Source organism: Euprymna scolopes, chromosome 15 (genome assembly GCF_053919585.1).
Source record: "Euprymna scolopes isolate OS-2025 chromosome 15, ASM5391958v1, whole genome shotgun sequence".
Taxonomy (NCBI): Eukaryota; Metazoa; Mollusca; class Cephalopoda; order Sepiida; family Sepiolidae; genus Euprymna; species Euprymna scolopes.
Genome location: NC_136496.1, coordinates 47,116,210 through 47,134,224, shown reverse-complemented (window position 1 = coordinate 47,134,224; position 18,015 = coordinate 47,116,210). Strand labels below are relative to the sequence as shown.

Sequence of the window (18,015 nt, the reverse complement as noted above, 5' to 3'; positions counted from 1 at the left end):
TTTGTCAGGAATTTGTTTATGTTGGACTTGAAGATGTCCAAGTTGTAGTCAGGTGGGAAACAGGCAAGCGGTAGAGAGTTCCAGTGGCGTGCAGTTCTAAGAAAGAAGCTTTGCTCATGGAATCTATGTTTGGATTTAGGCACAGATAAAGAGTGGGGAAAATTATTGACAGTAGTTTCAGCCAGACGGGTATTTCTCGTGAAAGATTGGCGAGGGGGGACGAGGGATTGGAGCTCAGACGAGCACCTGCCATGGAAATAGCGATAAAACAAAGACAGGCTTGCAACGTCTCTTCTGTGGGAGAGAGGTTGCAGGGAAGAGTAAAGGGCATCCCCCACTAAACCATGAAGTCTATTTTGTACTCTGTCAAGGTAGGATAGGCTGTTTTTAGCAGCTCCTGCCCAGATGTGGCAGCAGTACTCCATCCTTGGACGTACTTGGCTTTTATAAAGATAGAGAATTGCATCAGTAGTGAGATATCTTCTGGAGCGGTAGAAGGATCCCACCATTTTCCCAGTGTCCCTAGCAACAGATTTGATGTACGTGTTCCATTTCAGATCAGGAGTAAAGGTCAAACCCAGAAGCTTGTCAAAACATGGAGCCTCCCCAAGACAAGAGCCATCCATTTCAATTGATGCCAGATGGGGATCAGAGCGTTGATGATGTAAAGATAGAAGCTTGGTTTTGGATGCATTAAAAGTGACCAGCCACCTCTTCCCCCATTGTACCACGTGCTCAAGATCAGAAGAGAGAGAATTAGAGAGAACTTTGTCATTTACAGCCTTTGATGTGTTGCCATAGATGGTCGTGTCATCAGCATAGATGTCAACAAATGATTTAAGTATGTGTTTAGGGAGATCATTGATGTAGATCAGGAAGAGAGTTGGACCCAGGATGGACCCCTGAGGGACTCCAGCATTAATACTGTGGGCCTCTGATTTCTGCCCATCAACCACTACTCTTATGAACCTATCGAAGAGAAATGATTTAATGATTGAGAAAACATTTCCAGTAATACCGTAGCTGGACATCTTGTGAAGTAGGCCCTTATGCCATACCTTATCGAAAGCCTTTGATATGTCAAGAGCAATTTCCCTGGAAAGGAAGCCTTTGTCAAGAGATTCACTAATCCTGTGTGATATAACCGTTAGCACATCTGCTGTAGATCTTGCGGAGCGGAAACCATATTGCGTGTCACTAAGAAGGTTGTTTCTGTTGAGGTGGTTGACTACTTCTTTATTTAATATGGATTCCAACAACTTACTAATGACACACAGGAGACTTATTGGTCTGTACTGAGAGGGAGATGACTTTTCACCTGAATTCTTAAATACAGGGCATACTGATGAGGTTTTGCAGGGTGTTGGAAAGCACTTCTCCTTAAGGCAACGCTTAAACAGTTTTGTAAGTATGGGGGCAATTCTGGTTGGAGTTTTTTCAGCACTATAACTGGAATGCCATCAGAGCCAGTTGCTTTACTGGAATCAAGGTTCTTGATTAGCTTGGCGACCTCACGCACAGATATCTGTGCCTAAATCAAAACGTGGATTCCATGAACAAAGCTTCTTTCTTAGAACTGCACGCCTGTGGAACTCTGTTCCGTCTGCCTGCTTCCCACTGGACTACAACTTGGATGTCTTCAACTCCAATGTTAACAAATTCCTAATGAACCGCCCCCTTAAGTAAACACTTCATCAAATCTCCACACTAACGTAATGTACTTGCAATGACCCTTATCCCTGAGTGGCTTCCGGGCCTTGATAAGTGGTGATCACTGTGTAAAAAAAAAGAAAAAAAAAAATTTGTATGTTGCATAGCGTTTTGTCTGTTATAGGAGGAAATACAGGGAATTGATGGTCATTGTCGCATAGGGTAGAATTAGCTGCAAAGTTCTTGGCAAATAGTCTGGCCTTGTCTGATGCTGACGAGATGACCTCAGGTCCATTGATGATAGTTTGGGTAGAATGCACACTTCTGTTCAAGATCCTGTTTGCTATTTGCCAGAACTGGTGGGAACCAAGCCGCTGCTCAGCTACTTTGGATTTAACAGACTGAGCATATAGGTCTCTTGCATGTTTTATTACTCTTTTACAGTGGTGGCTGGCATTCCTGAAAGCAGCTTTAGTCTCAGTACATCTATTACGTTGGTAGCTATGGAAAAAGTGATTTCTGTGCGCGATGGCAGCAGCAAATTCAGGGGAGAACCATGGCTAGCTGTTAGGTTTTTGTTGGAATTTTTTCGATGGTATGAATCGGTTGATGCCTATAATTAACCATTTGGTCAGATCTGATACTATAGAGGACACATCCTTTTTAAACATGGAATGCAGAGGTAGATCAGATATGAATGTATGGAAGCTATCCCAGTCAGCCATAAAGTATCGATATACAGTATGGTGGAGAGTTACGTCTGAAAACTTATTACATTTCATTTTTATCTTAACTGCTACAACTGAGTGGTCAGAGGATCCCAGAGGAGATAGAATGGAACATGAACACAGCTCAGGGAAAGTTGTGAGGAAAAGGTCTAGAAGGCTTGCATATTGACCGGGTGTATCGGGCACACGGGTGGGTTGGTGAACAATATGAATGAGGTCATAGGCAATGGCAAATCGTGACAAAACCTCATCTCGTCATCGGTTTTATTTGAGTGGGTCAGCCATTCCACATTATGGACATTGAAGTCACCGCAAATGTGAATGTTAGCCGAAGGATGAGCAGACAGGATGTGGTCAATTTTCTCAGATATGCTCTTAAAGATAGTAACTCCACTGTTGTATCGGTGCTTTCAAGTCTATTTATTTTTACATATATTCAGCTCAAATAAGGCATATTATCATTGAAGTGTAAAGACCTACTCTGGTAAGGGGCCATATTTATAGGGGGAGAAGCAACCTGAGTAGAGAGTTAGAGGAATAAGATGTTTGTTCGAATTACATTTAAATTTCTGCCTGTTGGTAATGTTGGCAAAATTGGAAGCTAGAATTGAATTCTTATTTTTCTGTTCCTGTTACAAATGCACGTACCTCAATTTTTTGAGACAAAAAAAAAAAAACAAACAAACAAAAAAGAAACCGTTTTTCCAATCAATTGTACATAATAAAAATTAACATTAAGATAATTTTTCATATGTGTATATACAACTACATTGTTTCTCAGAGAGAAAAGAATATTGTCTTTATAACAAAATACAAAGCCGGATAACTCCCCTTCCCTACCGCCCGGGCCATTTATGAAAATATTATTCTTAGCATTCTTTTGCTTTCTTCTAAATCTCTCAGATACAAGAACTACTGCAGGCAGCACAGTAGTTTGTTGAACATTGAATCAGCTGGCTTTTACTGTTTAGCTTCAATCGAAGAGTAAGGTGGGGTGTGGGTGATCGGAGACAGCAGCAGCACTCTCCCGAATTCCATGTTCACAAATGAAAACACTCTCCATAATTTCTTGACTTCCTCTTCTGTTTCGATTCTTTGCTTCTGATTGATCAGAATTTAGGTCAAGCCCAAATCGCGTTAGTGTTAAAATTGGCTTTAAATTCTTCCTCCCAGCCTAAGAGTTTATATCACACTTCTTTTACTCGGTTAATCTCGTATTTATAAATATATTCAAACAACAAAAACAGATTAATGCGTATTGATTAGTTCTACTTAAAATAATCACATAATCAGTGTTCATTATTTTAAGTGTTATGTTCGAATTATGATCTGCTTTTTGTTTAAAGCATTATCATTATGTAAAATTAATTGAAATGTTGTGTTAATTATTTTCATTATTTTGTTATTAATATTTTTAATTTTGAGCAATTCAAACTGACAAATCTAAGTACAATATTTTTACAAAAAAGTAATTAAATTAATTAAAAAAAGAATATTTTATTTCTCTTGCAGATAATTTTTTACAGGATAAAAAAAATATTTTTTAAGTAAACATTTAACGAATTATTAAACAAAAGACAAAACAAATGTCAGATTGCAGTAACATTTCGTTCTCATTTTTCTTTAGTCTTTCTTTCTATGTCAATATGTTTATTTTTAATGTAAACGAACGTTAAAAATAAAGATCTGTAAAAAAAGCCGCAACCGAATATAAAAAAATAAAAATAAATATTTTAGCAGTAGTGTCCCCCATTTCTATATTTTGTGTGTGTGTGTGTGTGTGTGTGTGTGTGTGTGTGTGCATATTTGAATTTGACTTTAATTTGAATTCAATTATCTTTATTTTTTAATTCAATTATCTTTATTTTTATAAAGTTAGATAGATAGCCATGTTTATATATTTATACATACAAGATTCACTTCTAAGCTAATGAACTGATTATCAATTTGGGAAGACAGCTGCTGAGCTGCTAGGCGTATGTGCAGGCAATATGAGCTATATTTAGTTAATTTAATGTCATGTAAAAGGGGCAAAGAGAGGAGTAGATGACGCAGAAGCTCTTTACGAAAATTCAGATATCCCCAATTTTTCTGAAATTTTAACAATACATATTAAAACATTAATTAATAAATATTCCCCAAATTTAAGCTATTTTCAAGTATCTTGAAGGGATTTTATGGGGCATAATATGAACACAACCTTCTATTTGAAATTCAAATATTTCAGATATGTATTAAAATTTGATCCAATTAAACAAGGTTCCCTGAATTTCAACTTTTCTTTAATAACCCTTAACTAAGCCTGAAATTTTAGACATTTCAATAAATTAGATACGGTAGCTTTTTATCTTGATTGAAAATGTTATATTATACAATGAAATAATGTTGTATTATACAATGAAATAATGTTGTATTATACAATGAAATAATGTTATATTATACAATGAAATAATGTTGTATTATACAATGAAATAATGTTGTATTATACAATGAAATAATGTTATATTATACAATGAAATAATGTTATATTATACAATGAAATAATGTTATATTATACAATGAAATAATGTTGTATTATACAATGAAATAATGTTGTATTATACAATGAAATAATGTTATATTATACAATGAAATAATGTTATATTATACAATGAAATAATGTTATATTATACAATGAAATAATGTTGTATTATACAATGAAATAATGTTATATTATACAATGAAATAATGTTATATTATACAATGAAATAATGTTGTATTATACAATGAAATAATGTTGTATTATACAATGAAATAATGTTGTATTATACAATGAAATAATGTTGTATTATACAATGAAATAATGTTGTATTATACAATGAAATAATGTTATATTATACAATGAAATAATGTTATATTATACAATGAAATAATGTTGTATTATACAATGAAATAATGTTGTATTATACAATGAAATAATGTTATATTATACAATGAAATAATGTTGTATTATACAATGAAATAATGTTGTATTATACAATGAAATAATGTTGTATTATACAATGAAATAATGTTGTATTATACAATGAAATAATGTTGTATTATACAATGAAATAATGTTATATTATACAATGAAATAATGTTGTATTATACAATGAAATAATGTTGTATTATACAATGAAATAATGTTGTATTATACAATGAAATAATGTTATATTATACAATGAAATAATGTTATATTATACAATGAAATAATGTTATATTATACAATGAAATAATGTTATATTATACAATGAAATAATGTTGTATTATACAATGAAATAATGTTATATTATACAATGAAATAATGTTATATTATACAATGAAATAATGTTGTATTATACAATGAAATAATGTTGTATTATACAATGAAATAATGTTATATTATACAATGAAATAATGTTGTATTATACAATGAAATAATGTTGTATTATACAATGAAATAATGTTGTATTATACAATGAAATAATGTTATATTATACAATGAAATAATGTTATATTATACAATGAAATAATGTTATATTATACAATGAAATAATGTTGTATTATACAATGAAATAATGTTGTATTATACAATGAAATAATGTTATATTATACAATGAAATAATGTTATATTATACAATGAAATAATGTTATATTATACAATGAAATAATGTTGTATTATACAATGAAATAATGTTGTATTATACAATGAAATAATGTTGTATTATACAATGAAATAATGTTATATTATACAATGAAATAATGTTGTATTATACAATGAAATAATGTTATATTATACAATGAAATAATGTTATATTATACAATGAAATAATGTTGTATTATACAATGAAATAATGTTATATTATACAATGAAATAATGTTATATTATACAATGAAATAATGTTATATTATACAATGAAATAATGTTGTATTATACAATGAAATAATGTTGTATTATACAATGAAATAATGTTGTATTATACAATGAAATAATGTTATATTATACAATGAAATAATGTTATATTATACAATGAAATAATGTTATATTATACAATGAAATAATGTTGTATTATACAATGAAATAATGTTGTATTATACAATGAAATAATGTTGTATTATACAATGAAATAATGTTGTATTATACAATGAAATAATGTTATATTATACAATGAAATAATGTTATATTATACAATGAAATAATGTTGTATTATACAATGAAATAATGTTGTATTATACAATGAAATAATGTTGTATTATACAATGAAATAATGTTTCTGAATTTTTGAGATGAGGAATGATAATTCCTATTATTTGGATTATTTGAACTACTGTTCTCATCTTGAGTGTTAGTTTCACAACGGTTTTAGCTGATGTAATCTGTAACCTTCTTCAGGTGCATCTTGTTGAGCTGGGGATGTTTGTGTGAAACTCAGAAATCTGTAAGAAATTTCAAAAGGAATCCTTGGTGGGGCTATTTCATTTTGACAGCCTTATTCAGTTTTAATTGTATTATTACTTGTATTATTAGTATTGCTCTTACTGAGGATTCAATCTTTATCTTTCAAAAGATTGTCACTTAAAACTGGTTATTTACACTTTTATTCAGATAATACATAAAATGCTAACAGCTAAAACGGTTATAGACAGTTAACGCACTTCCTAATTTCTGGCGTAGCAGCGCTAGCGCAACCAGAAGCGGTGACAAAAATCAGTTCCTTCACGTTTATTGTTCTTCAGTATTTCTATTGTGAAGCGATTTATTGAAATAAAATATAAGAAAAAGACCCTGAAAAATACACAATAAAAAAAGGACCCTTGAGAAATATATCCAATAAAAAATCAACAAAATTATGCAGATAAAAATAACACAATTAGCTTTTAATAACAAAATTAAAAATAAAAGTTTTTATTTTATTTGAAACTTTATAAGAAATATATGTTAATGAAATTGTAAAAATAATTTCCTTTTTTTTTAATTTAAAAAATAAAAGTTTTCTGCTTGAATCTATATAATAAATATATGTTTATGAAAGTATAAAAATAACATTAGTGAAATCAAGATAATAAATAATCTATATGTGTGAGAGAAAAAAAGCAAGATTTGTCTTGTCACTGCTCCTGGTAGCGTCACGCCGAAAATTAGGAAGTACATAACCACCAAAAGTTGATACAATTATATTTTATCATGAAATTCTCATTTATTGAAAAGTTTTGAAACACTGTAAATTATTTAATCATCTGCCTAACTTTGTAGCAGTAATATTGATTTATTAAAGATTACCTGAAATTGTGTATTTAAATATTTTTTTTTTTTTTTTACTATTTGAAAAAGTATTGATCTTTATTTTAACATGGTTTTTGTTCTTTTAATAATGGTCTCCTATTTACATTACAGATTTGAAATATCTTTTTGTTGATATTTTTTTTTGTGACTTGTGAAATATTAAAAGATTTTTTGGAGTTCATTACTCAATTCTAAGACCAATTAAGTGCATGTGAATGCAACTAGGTTGTAGAATGATTGTCTAAGTAATTGCATCATTCCAAACTGTGATCCATCCGAACAGTAGTGAAGAAACACAAGCATATCGATTGATAAATGGAGAGAACTAGCATTACTGTTATGTAGTATTTTCCCTTTACTTTTGTTAACACGGGGAGCAGAAGAGAGGGTGGAAGGGGAACAGTTCAGTGGGTGTTTTTTTATTTTATACTTGAGAGAAAATGCTAAAAAGTACACAAACGCACACATATATGAACATACTATAATGTATGTGTAGCGATCGAATTGGATGCTGTTACTAAAAGGTAATAAAGGGGAAAGAAAATTGGTAATTTTAGAAACTAGAGTAACAAATAAGTATTATCTAAAAAAAACAACTTAATTTATTTTATATCAAACAGATGAAATTAAAATGAGTTATTAATAATAAATAAAACATTTTCTTTTAAAGTTGAGAGAAATATATAAAATTTCTTTAGTTTATATTAATAACACATTTGCAAATTGTAATACGTCATGAAATGAAAAAAGGGATAATTTTTATCCAAGGTTAAGATCACTAGATTATTAGTCCGTTATGCTTTGCAATATGAAAATAACCTTAGAATGAAGGCCCAGGAGCAGACAAGTAGGTTTTAGTGCGAATTCGCATTGAGAAGAAGAAGAAGAAGAAGAAGAAGAAGAAGAATGTTGAAGTGAAAAGGAAATCTCAATAAAAAGAGAAATGGCGATTACACAGACAAAACATTAAAAAGAAGAGAAAGCTAGTTGAAATATTAGCACTTTCTCTACAAAGGGTTTAGAAAAATCGTAGTGGAACGTCGAACGAAATAAGCTCCATATCCATTGAATCCAAGTGTTATCTAATATGAGAATGAGTGAGGAAAGAAACGAGTAAGAGGATGGGGGTGCTGCCTGCATTGCTGCAATGCATAGTTGGCAGAAAAGTGGATTTATTTAGTTTTCATTATTCAGTGCAAAGGAACTATGTTTGCTGTTAAAAAAATGTAAATATTAGCAGTGAAAATAAGTAAGAGAAAGAGTTGTTTCTTTTTTATCATTTGAAAGGCATGATAAAACTAATATAAATAAAGCAATGAATGAAAATGACGATACAAAGAAATGGATAAAATAAGATATCTAAAATGTCTATGAAACAGAAGGGGGGACAACTGCTGTATATAATGTAATAGAAAAATCTATCCAGCTATATTTCTATCTATATATCTATAAAAGTGAAGGTGTGTGTGTGTGTGTGTGTGTGTGTGCATTTCCCTACGCTATAACTTTGTCAATTTTAAGTCTACAGACTCGAAATTTGATATACAGGGTACTGAGTTTTGGGAAAATCTTTGTGATCGGTTTTCAGGCAGATATTTGGCTGTTAAGGGGTCAAAGTTCAACGATTTGACTTTTGGGAACTCTACCAAACTCCTCCGACAATTTTTGGTCTAAACACTTGAAATTTTAGATATAGGTTCCTTGAACATGGATCTAACTTAATAACTTGATATGAGCCCAAAACAATAAATGTTAAGGGGTCATAATAGGGGACAAAGTTAAAAAAAATGACCTCTGCGGTCTCTACCAAATTACTCAGACAATTTCTGGTCTAAACATTTAAAATTTTACATATAGGGTATTCAGAGATAGGGCAAGCTTTTTAATCGATTTGGGTCGAAAATTTTAAGTTATCAATATATAAATGTATGTATGTATGTATGTTTGCATGTCTTCCTAAAACTTTCAACAGAGGTGACAGATTTTACCAAGATCAGTATCGTTTTAAAGTTCGACCTTTCAGACGACAAATATCGAAAAATTGGCTAAAAACATTAATATCTTCACCTTCAACTAAGCACTTTTCTACGGGGGGGGGTCGCTTTTTTCACCGATATTTTTGAAAGTTATCCTCTCCTTTAGATTGTCTAGCCTTAATTTAAACATAACTCACTTCAGGTTTGACAGTAGTCGTAACCGCAAAGACGTAAGGTTTTTTTTCCCGTTCTTTTCCTCCTTCGCAGTACGGGTTTAAGCCTGCCTTCCTACTACCACTTTTTTTGTTTTTTGCTCAACATACACATCCAAACACCTGGGCAACGCCGGGCTAAAGTGCTAGTATATCTATGAAAGTGAACGTGTCTGTGTATCTGTGTGCCTGTTTGTCTACATTTCCCTACGAAATAACTGTCAATTTTAAGTCTACAGACTCGAAATTTGATATACAGGATACTGAGATTTGGGAAAATCTTTGGTCGGTTTTCGGTCAGAAATTTGGCTGTTAAGGGGTCAAAGTTCAACGATTTGACTTTTAGAACTTTTTTTTGAAATTTTAGATATAGGTTCTTTGGACATGGATCTAACTTAATAACTTGATATGACTCCCCCAAACAATAAATGTTAAGGGGGTTATAATAGGGGTCAAAGTTAAAAAAAATTGACCGCTTTTTTTTTTTTTGCTCAACATACATCTCCAAACGCTTGGACAACGTCATGCTGAAATGCTAGTTAGAGAATAAAAAATGAAAAGATGAAGATAATCTGCGTTCACCGGACTGAACATTGATTTTGATCAAAATACTAGAATATGTGAGATTATTAAAAACAAATGAGTAGAAACAATAAAAATTATAAGAAAACAGAAAAAAAAAAAATCAAAATGTAATGATGAGATGAATTAAACAATAAAGGAAATGATTAGAAAAAAATAAAGTGAACGAAATAAGAAAAAGAAATAGTTAAAATAAAATGATGAGAAATGAATAAAAATCGAGAAATAAAAAAATGGAAAAAGATAGAAAATTGAAATGGGCAGGAAAAAGTCAAGAATGAAATAACGAGAAAAAGAAATATGGAGCGAATTGTCTAAGTATACGAAAAGGAGAAATTAAAAGGAGAAAAAATTTAATAATAGGAAAAATTTGAAATGATAAAAAAAAAAAATAAAATGCGTGAATTAAAGAGATAGAATAAAATAATGAGAAAAATAAATGAAAAATGAAATTATAAATGAAGAAAAAGAGAGAAAATGAAATGATGAGGATTAGAAATAAGGAGAGAATATGAAAGGTGAAATAAAGAGAAAAATGAAATGACAAAAGAAAAAAATGGTAAAATTTATTTTTCATTTTGTTTTTTTATTTTTCCATCTCTGAACATTCTTATAATCAAGCATGTATTTTCTAATTCAGGCTCAAGTTCGCACAGTTTTCCAGTGTACCTGGCCAGGTTGTGTGAAGATTCATAACACTTGTTCTGGAATTGAAAAACATGTTCGAATAAAACATCTCAGGTTTGTAAAAAATTAGTATTTTTATAAAATGCTATATTAGCATTTTTTATATAATGAAAATTATATAAAAATTATATGAAAATTATACATTATTTATGTATAATGAAAAATTATTTTTACATAATGAAAAATTATTTTTATATAATGAAAAATTATTTTTATATAATGAAAAATTATTTTTATATAATGAAAAATTATTTTTATATAATGAAAAGTTATTTTTATATAATGAAAAGTTATTTTATATCATGAAAAGTTATTTTTATATAATGAAAAATTATTTTTATATAATGAAAAATTATTTTTATATAATGAAAAATTATTTTTATATAATGAAAAATTATTTATGTATAATGAAAAATTATTTTTATATATTGAAAAATTATTTTATATAATGAAAAATTATTTTTACAAAATGAAAAATTATTTTTATATAATGAAAAATTATTTTTATATAATGAAAAATTATTTTTATATAATGAAAAATTATTTTTATGTAATGAAAAATTATTTATGTATAATGAAAAATTATTTTTATATAATGAAACACTATATATAATGAAACGTTATTTCATATATAACTAGCAGGACCTGTTAACTGACATTGGCTGGTGGAAGCATACCCTTCCCCGTGTAAAAAAATTACAGCCGTTGTTGTTGTTGCCCAACCCCCAGCCTTCTCATGTTCAGAATGGTTTTCAGAGTAGACACCTCATTTTGTGAGTAGGAGTGAGGTTTTCGAAAGATTTACCTGAAATATAACCTTGATAATTGCTGTCAGGATTCCCACGCGCAAATAACATGAACAAATAACAAAAAAATTTGGTGGTTGCAGTGTCTAAGGTAAAAATATATATTATTTTAAAAAAACAACAACAATTGGTGTAAATGCAAATATATAACAAATAAGTGTCCTCTTTTGCAAAGTAAATAAGTTTTATATAGCATATATGCAGCAAATATGGGGTTCAGCATATTGTATTTTTGTTTTTTGGGGGAAGGGAGGTAGATCTAGAACTGTTTGGTGTTAAAAGAAAGAACTAAAAATGGTCAATGTCAAGTTTCTTTCTAATTCCCCCAAAAACTTTAAAATGACGACTTACATAGGTTTTCAGGGATGCTAAAGATGAATATCTCATTTAAATTTCGGGTAGATAAGTAGTATTCATGATATGAAGAAATAACTTTTCCGAAAGTAGGGAATCACTATCCTATATAAATTTAATGTAGAAGGAGCACCCAAGTTTTGGCCACCTAGTAATTTTTTCATATCATAAAAACAAATTTATCTGTGATGTTCGTTTTCAGCACTCCCCAAAACTGGTGCTGTTTTACGTTTTGTCATTGTTTTGAGGGAGACAACTGTTTTTTTACCAAGAGATTCATTCAGTAGAAGAAAAACATTGCCGGTTAGAAAATAAAATAAAAGGAAGGGGTCCCGTTTGTAGAATAAGTAAGTATATAGTGTACTTGCATAAAATAAAGGGTTCAGAGTATAGTAAAAAAATATTTTTTTGTGGGGGAGGTGTAGAACTGTTTGATGTTATAAAAAAACTATAAATATTTAAAAATAAAAATGGAACAGCCCATAATCAAGCAAAATAGAATGAAAAAATCGCTGCTCAAAAAGCATAAAAAGTAAACATAAATGTAATGTATTTTGTTTTCAGGGTATTTTTGTGAGGTGTGGTTGCTTCGAATAGTTAATGTGTACATATGTAAGTGGCAGTGTATCAGTACTAAAATATTTGATAATGGGAGTTTTATATGGTTGTATTTGGATTAATTTATTTTTTAAAGGTTGCATCATGTAGAGAGAGCAGCCATATAAATGTTGAGCATGTTTGTTTATGTATTTAGATTATATTCCGGAATAATCGCTTTGTCAGGCCTTAGCCAATGGGAAATGAGGAAATTTTAGAAGGGAGAAATTGTTATTTTTGTAATGAGAAATGGAAAGTTAATGGTGTGTATATGAGTTTTTGATCTAATTACGAAGGGTACAATATCAATAATAGTAATAATGTGTGTACTTCTTCCCGGTGATGACTGGGTGCAATGGGAGGACATGAGGGAAAAATCCGAACTACTTCCTCTAAAGATGTTGGCTATAGTGATGATGTTTCTCCTAGGATGCAATGTAGGATTTTATAATGAATAAATATGTCTAAAACTGTGTTAAAGTTATTTGTAAGTGGCATTTGTTATTGCAAACCTATGGTAATTTAGTCCAGAGGGGAATTTCTGCAATCATTTTATTATATAGTAGATGAAAAATTATTTATATATAATTAAACATTATTTATATATAATGTAGCATAATATATAATGAAAAATTATTGATATATAATAAACATTATTTATATATAATGAAACATTATTTCATATACTGGGTGTCCACAAATTCTGGCTACATTATGTTGCCAGACTTTGTGGAAGCATCCTGTAGATTATGTAGCCAGACTTTGTGGGCACCCTATATATATATTTATTTTTTTTCGGTATATATATATATATATATATATATATATATATATATATATATATATATATATATATATATATGCACGCACACGCACACACACACATGTGTGTGTGTATATATATATATATATATATATATATATATATATATATATATATATATATACAGGGTGCCCACAAAGTCTGGCTACATAATGTGGAAACCCTGTATAATAAAACATTATTTCATATGCAATGAAATATTACATCATATGTAATAAAACATGTACTGGCATTGCCAAGTGGAATTATGTCACAAAGCCAGAACAGATCTGATAAAGAGTCCTCTCAAAAACAAATTAAACTACAATTGTTAGTGGGGGCCACTACTGGTTCTGAAAAATAATAAGCACTAACACTAACAGCTGTAACCAAAATAAAATCATCTGGCTTCCACTGTATGGCAGTGGCAGCTAGCAGAAGCCACTGTTGCATAGATTGTCAATACTGTTGCATATTGGTGATTGTCAATACTGTTGCATAGATTGTCAATACTGTTGCATATTGGTGATTGTCAATACTGTTGCATAGATTGTCAATACTGTTGCATAGATTGTCAATACTGTTGCATAGATTGTCAATACTGTTGCGTATTGGTGATTGTCAATACTGTTGCATAGATTGTCAATACTGTTGCATAGATTGTCAATACTGTTGCATAGATTGTCAATACTGTTGCGTATTGGTGATTGTCAATACTGTTGCATAGATTGTCAATACTGTTGCATAGATTGTCAATACTGTTGCATAGATTGTCAATACTGTTGCATATTGGTGATTGTCAATACTGTTGCATATAGGTGATTGTTAATACTGTTGCATATCGGTGATTTTTGCTGTTTTTTGGTTGATTATTTGCAATCAGTGCCGGCCTCTATTGGCATTTAGTATTGTATTGAGGTGTTTATTGCCATTTACTGGTGGACCTTCGCTGTCTTTACAACTGTCACTGTCAGTTCCTGGCATACAGTGTTGACCACTGGTGGCCATGAACAGTATTGACCTCCATTGGACTGTTCTGAAATGAAATTGAGGCAGATAATTACAGTTGGGAAATCTTGGGTTTGGAATTTTTACAATTATGTTCGATCCCATAATGTGATTGTTTAAAAGTTCAGCTGGGCATTCTAATTTATTATTGGTTAGTGTTGTTCATAAGCATAGCATTGTTAAGTTAGTATCTATTTCTGCTTACTTTGCCATTAGTTAATGTTTTTTTGACTGTTTGAACTTGTTGTTCAATAAAACCATTTGATCTTTGGAACTTTGGAGATATTGTTGAGCAAATTCTTTGAATACTTCACTAGAATATTATGGTTCGTTATCACTAAAATTTGTTTATTTGCTGAGACAACCATACTACTTGTAGTCAAGCCAGTCATTTTCTGTATAATTGGAAATTTGCTGTAGCACTTAGCAATTATTAGGTATTCTTGATCATTATACTGAAAAAAATCAGTGCCAACAACTTACTATGCTTTGCTGAGGATGTCAAGTTTAGTTGAAAGGTTTGGAACATTTCTTGATCATGTTTTCTATATCAGAATTAATCTTCTCTCAGTGTACGACACCTCTGGCCTGGAGACATGTTTCTTCTAACACCTTGATGGCTGTAATGCAGCTGGTCTAAAATAATTTTTTGTTGGGTTTCAGGGATGAAAAATCCTTGACCATGATGATATCATCATTAACAAATAGTTCATCTCTGTGTGACCATATTGCTGATGGTATCTCTTTATTTGAGTTCTGGCCATCATGTTATTGATTGTATTAGATCAGCCTTTGTTTTCTTTCTTACCTCATTCAGGCGCTCACTCCTGAATCTCACCAAAGCAACTCTAACATTTGTTAATCATATTAGTGTTTTCAGTGCTTAGGAGATAGCTCATAGAATTGGCTACTCATTTTTTGTGCTAGTGTGTACTCTACTTGCATCTGGTATTCTTGTAACTTGATCATCATTAGTTGTAGCTGATCTACATTAATGATCTCCCAAAACACATACTTAAATCATTCGTTGACATCTATGCTTATGACACGACCATCTATGGCAACACATCAAAGGCCATAAATGACAAAGTTCTCTCTAATTCTCTTTCCTCTGATCTTGAGCGCATGGTACAATGGGGGAAGAGGTGGCTGGTCACTTTTAATGCATCCAAAACCAAGCTTCTATCTTTACATCATCAACGCTCTGATCCCCATCTGGCATTAATTGAAATGGATGGCTCTCGTCTTGGGGAGGCTCCATGTTTTGACAAGCTTCTGGGTTTGACCTTTACTCCTGATCTGAAATGGAACACGTACGTCAAATCTGTTGCCAGGGACGCTGGGAAAATGATGGGATCCTTCTACCGCTCCAGAAGATATCTCACTACTGATGCAATTCTCTATCTGTATAAAAGCCAAGTACGTCCAAGGATGGAGTACTGCTTCCATATCTGGGCAGGAGCTGCTAAAAACAGCCTATCCTGCCTTGACAGAGTACAAAATAGACTTCGTGGTTTGGTTGGGGATGCCCTTTTCTCTCCCCTGCAGCCTCTCTCCCACAGAAGAGATGTTGCGAGCCTGTCTTTGTTTTATCGTTATTTACATGGCAAATGCTCGTCTGAGCTCCAATCTCTTGTCCCCCTCGCCAATCTTTCACGAAAAACACTCGTCTGGCTAAAACTACTGTCAATAATTTTCCTCACTCTTTATCTGTGCCTAAATCCAAACGTAGATTCCATGAGCAGAGCTTCTTTCTCAGAAGTGCACGATTGTGGAACTCTCTTCTGTTCACCTGTTTCCCCCCTGACTACAACTTGGATGTCTTCAAATCCAACATAAACAAATTCCTGACAAACCGCCCTCTTAAGTAAGACACTCTATCAAATCTCCAATACTAATGATTACTACAATACTATCTCATTGATTACTGTACACGCAATAACCCTTATCCCTGAGTGGTCTCCGGGCCTTGATAAGTTGTGACTCCCATGTAAAAAAAAAAAAAAAAAAAAAAAAAAAGTCTAGCAAATCAGTGGCTTATGGTAGTGAGTATTTTACATTTACGTCCATATATAGGTATGCAGGAAATCTTTGGAAGCCAAATACAATTGCAAGAAGTTCTCTTTCTATGCATGCGTTCCACTTCTCAGTGTCTGTTAGAGACTTTGATGCAAATGCAATGGTTTTTTGTTTTGTATTAATGCAGCTCCAAAACCTTTCAAATTTGTTTTGCCTGTGTTAAAATATGTTACTCTAGTGTCTTGGCTTCATGTGGTTACTTCAGAGTTGCTCATAGAGCTTTTTGCTTTGGCTTGCAACATCCTTCTTAATAAAGGGGTTACTTATCACATTTATGAAGAATTCAACTAAATGCCATTGAGATATTCTCTGATCATTTACTAATTCTGGGTCTGTTTTTTTTTCAGAGCTGCTAACCATAGCCTTAAGTTGGGCAGTTTCCCAGTAAAAATTGGGATCTGTGATTCACTTGTGAGAACTATGTTGAATTGGATTAGGAATAGTTGTAGGTTTGTTGTAGCCAACGTTAACACAAAAAGCTTCATAATAATTCTTAGAAATTATTAAAACCAATAAATTTTCAGAGTAATAAAAAAGAAAGGAACAGAGGAAATAGTCCCATACCTTAGCTTTTTTTTTTGTGTGTGTGTGTGTGTGTGTGTGTGTGTGTGTGTGACCACCGCCTTCTTTTTTCCTATTCTGTGGCGATTTTCTGGGTTGATGTGGCTGTTTTTGTCTAATGATTGATTTTTTTTCTCAGGGCGTTTCTTGGTTTTACTGCACCATTGTAACATTATATATCATGAAACTGAGGAGAGTTACTTGGTCTGTCATAGGTATATTTCTGGAACTATTGTTACCTCCTGGCATGGCAACTAGCTCTCCAAGTGTTAAACATGATAAAATGATAGGCACATCCCTTTAAACTCAAGGGTTGATATAATGTCAGCCATATCTGCTGGTAGGACTTGTCTCTTGAGTCTTCTTAATGTCACTGAGGACAGTGCAGTGATAGCAGTGTCAGAAATTTCGTGAAAATAGTGAATAATTCCACCCCATCTTTCCAAGCTTATAACTCCTCGAAAAATGTAATTCAAGCCCTAATTTTTTTTTTCAATTAAAGGAGTAAGGACCAAGGTTTTATTTAAAAAAAAAACAAAACAAAACAATGTGTTTTTTTTTTTTTAAAAAGGTTTTAAACTTCGGACTTTACAGGTAAATTTCTAAAAAACTGATTTTTTTTTTGTTTTAAATTTGAATATATTATTTATTGACCTTTTCTCTTCAATTTGTGATATATAAACCTATTA

General features: G+C 31.3%; 1 protein-coding gene across 1 annotated transcript in view; it reads left to right on the top strand.

Annotated features, from left to right (window-relative positions):
* The window catches only part of LOC145293815 (zinc finger protein 704-like), a 110,626-nt gene that overhangs the window by 51,525 nt on the left and 41,086 nt on the right, over positions 1-18,015 (top strand). The window contains exon 4 of the mRNA XM_080140429.1: positions 11,073-11,173. Coding sequence (XP_079996555.1) covers positions 11,073-11,173 — 101 coding nt within the window. The remainder of the gene's footprint in view (positions 1-11,072; positions 11,174-18,015) is intronic.